Raw genomic sequence first — 2989 nt, 5'->3', positions numbered from 1 at the left:
GTGTTCCCCCACTGTGCCATACTCAGGTACCAGTGATCGTGCATTGGGCTGCAGGACCAAGGAGGTGCTTGAAGTGAATTCCGGGTCAGTTAAACCAAGTGGGTGTCTGGACAGCTTTCCCCAGTCATGGTCGTTTTTTAACTGCAACCTTGGCCTTTCAGCATCATCTAATGTGCGAAAGAGAAGCGCCTGCTTGCAAGCAGACTACGTGGCTCCCTCTTGGAAAGCCAAATGTCTGGAGCACGGCACTGGAGAAACTCTAAGGGTTTTCCTTCTAGAATGGAAAAGGAGAAAGAGCCTCCAAGTTGCTTTTAGGCACCTCTGGAGCCTTTGCCTCATGGACATCCCAAAATGGCCCCAGGCAAATGCTGTTCCTGCATCAGAGATGGGCTGAATGCAGCTGGTGCCATGTTCTCAAATCATCTTAAGACGTCTGAGGTGAGATTTGTCAAACCTGCCTCAAGCGGCATTGCCCTATGCCAGATTTCTCCCATCCCTCTGTGCCTTCCCCAGGTCTCCGCTGCACATCATAGCCCCCACCAGCTGCGGGGTGGCCCAGAAACGGTGGGAACAGAGTGGTCATCCCACACGTGGCTTCCTCATGGTTGCACCAGGAAGCTGCAAAAGATGAAGGAAATGGAGTCTCCCATTGTGTGGGACCGCAGCCAACTGCCTGCCCTTCCTCATCCCCAGCTCTTCCCAACCGTTAGCATCCTTCCCTTTATTCCTCGTGACTTTTCCCAGCTCTGCAGCACACTGGGCTCTCCTGGCCCCTCTTTCCCAAGTGGAGCCGCTGGGGACCATTTCAGTGCTTCAGCAAATGCAGCTCCTGCAGTTGCTTTGGAGAAGAGTCATTTCCCCGTCAGTGCCACCTGGCCCTGGTGGAGGAGGTGATGAGGGTGCCTGGAGCAGGGGTCTTTCTGCTCCAGCCACCACTGAACGTTCGTGGGTGGCATGGAGGTGATTAATGTATTACACGGTGTACTTAGGACAGGTAAAACATCAGTCTACCCTGACTTGACGTATCTGTGGTGGCTGCCTACAACTGCAGAGCTTATCTTAGGTTTAAACATTAATTCTAGCCCTCTGGGAAGGCTGTCCCAGCACTGTCCTGTCCCAGACGCAGCTGCCGATGTCGGGTGTCGGGGAAATTTTGAAAGCGGTCGGTGATTTTGGGCCATTTCAGAAGCGGCTGGTGCTGTTCACCTTGGTTCCATGCCTCAGTGTGGCTTTCCATCAGTTCTGCCAGCTTTTCATGGTTCCATACGTGCCCCATCACTGCAACACCAGCTGGATCCTTGCCGTCGGCCCCAACCTGACCGAGGAAGAGCAGCTGAACCTCACCCTGCCCCGGGACGCAGATGGGGCGTACGAGCAGTGCTCCATGTACTCACCAGTGGACTGGGACCTTGGCTCCATCATGGCGTACGGCCTGAACGCCACGGAGAAGTGCAGCAGCGGCTGGGTGTCCCCCTCAGGACAACCACCGTCCTTGGTGACCGAGGTCTGTAACCGCCTTTGGATGTGCTGGGGAGGTGGAGGGGGAGGGATGGGGCACCCAAATGACCGCCCTGTCCTGCGGCTCAGCCAGTGCTGGTGCCAGCTGTTGTGCAAACGGGCTGGGCTGGGTTTAGATCAGGTGTATTTTGGGGACCTTGGGTCTACCACCCAGCTCCCAGGTGTGGTCCGGGAGAGGTTCCTTATGCAGGCTGCAATATGGGGCCACAGTGGAGACCTTAATCACTCCTGGTGGGACCTTTTCCATCTCCCTGCTCCAGCTGCCCCTCTGCAGATTGGGGATAACCTTCAGACTTGTCCCTGTGTGCACATCCTTGGGGGTGGAATCAGAAAGCAGCTGGAGCCCATCAAGAACAAAAGCATCTCTGTTTCCTTCCTCCAGTTTGACCTGGTGTGTGACAGGAAGGACCTGAACGACATCTCCCAGTCTGTCTACATGGCAGGGCTGCTCCTAGGATCCATGATCTTTGGGCCTCTAAGTGACAGGTGAGGAGGCACAGCCCCCTGTCCAGGGTCTGTGCAAAGCAGCACCCTGCTCCCAGCCTGGCCGGGCACTGCATCCTGCTTGTTTTGTCACCTCTCCTCACTAACAGGGACCCTGACCAAAGTCCTCAGGGTCCTGTGAGGACATGGCCAGATGGGAAGGTGGAAGGGAGAAGGGCATGGCATGTGCTCAGGGTGCTTCATATGGCAACTGGGAGTCCAGTCTGAGCCTCATCACCCTCAAAAGAGGGTGATGCATTCACTGTGTAACCCACTGGGGCCTTCCCCATCGCCATGGGGTCTCTCCAGATGCTGACTGTGTCTTCCCTCTTCCTCCCCAGGATCGGCCGCCGACCCGTTATTCTGAGCTCCGTCTTACTCCAGGGCTTGTTTGGTGTAGGAATTGCCTTTGTGCCCCATTTCTATGTGTACGTGGCCTTCAGATGTGTCATGGGTGCTTCGGTGACAGGGATCACCATAACAATACTGTCCTTAGGTGAGTAGGATGCCCTGAGGCAGACTGATGTGGCCTTTCAAGTTGCAATAGAAAAGGTCTGTGAAGAAATAAAAATCATTGTGCATGACGTGAAAAATGCCAGGGTGAGGAAAGGTATTGCTCTGTACTGCCCTGCGGCTCTTTGGCATCTCCCCAGCCCTGAGTGGGAGTCAAGGGGAGACATACCTGAGCTTCATGTCCCCTTGCAGAGGTGCAGGAAACCTGGAGAGGTGAATCATCTCATGGATGATGACCTGTGTGTGTGATGGATGCCAGAGCTCTCCCTTCTGTCTCTTCTCCTTTCTGCAGAGCTCTTCTCCATGGGAAACACCCTGCTGGCACCAGGGGTAATCATTTGCGAGATGACCCTGAACCTCTGTTCCTCCTCTTTTCAGTCACAGAATGGATTGGTGTCTCCTCCAGGCCTAAGGCAGTGCTGATTTCTCACTGCTATTTTGCCATCGGGCAGATGATTTTGGCTGGCTTGAGTTA

At 54.8% G+C, this 2989-nt stretch overlaps 1 protein-coding gene across 1 annotated transcript; it reads left to right on the top strand.

Moving 5' to 3' along the window:
* Positions 1-1132: 1132 nt before the first annotated feature.
* LOC104541599 (solute carrier family 22 member 14-like) lies at positions 1133-2984 on the top strand (the record flags this gene model as incomplete). The annotated part of the gene is made up of 4 exons (XM_010185704.1): positions 1133-1504; positions 1901-2004; positions 2343-2497; positions 2893-2984. Coding segments are annotated over exons 1-4 (723 nt in total), but the record flags the coding sequence as incomplete, so codon positions are not given.
* Between the last annotated feature and the right edge of the window lie 5 nt (positions 2985-2989).

Source organism: Mesitornis unicolor, unplaced genomic scaffold (assembly GCF_000695765.1).
Source record: "Mesitornis unicolor isolate BGI_N332 unplaced genomic scaffold, ASM69576v1 scaffold42565, whole genome shotgun sequence".
Taxonomy (NCBI): Eukaryota; Metazoa; Chordata; class Aves; order Mesitornithiformes; family Mesitornithidae; genus Mesitornis; species Mesitornis unicolor.
The sequence above is the reverse complement of the archived record's forward strand: the minus strand, read 5'-3'. Positions and strand labels throughout refer to the sequence as shown.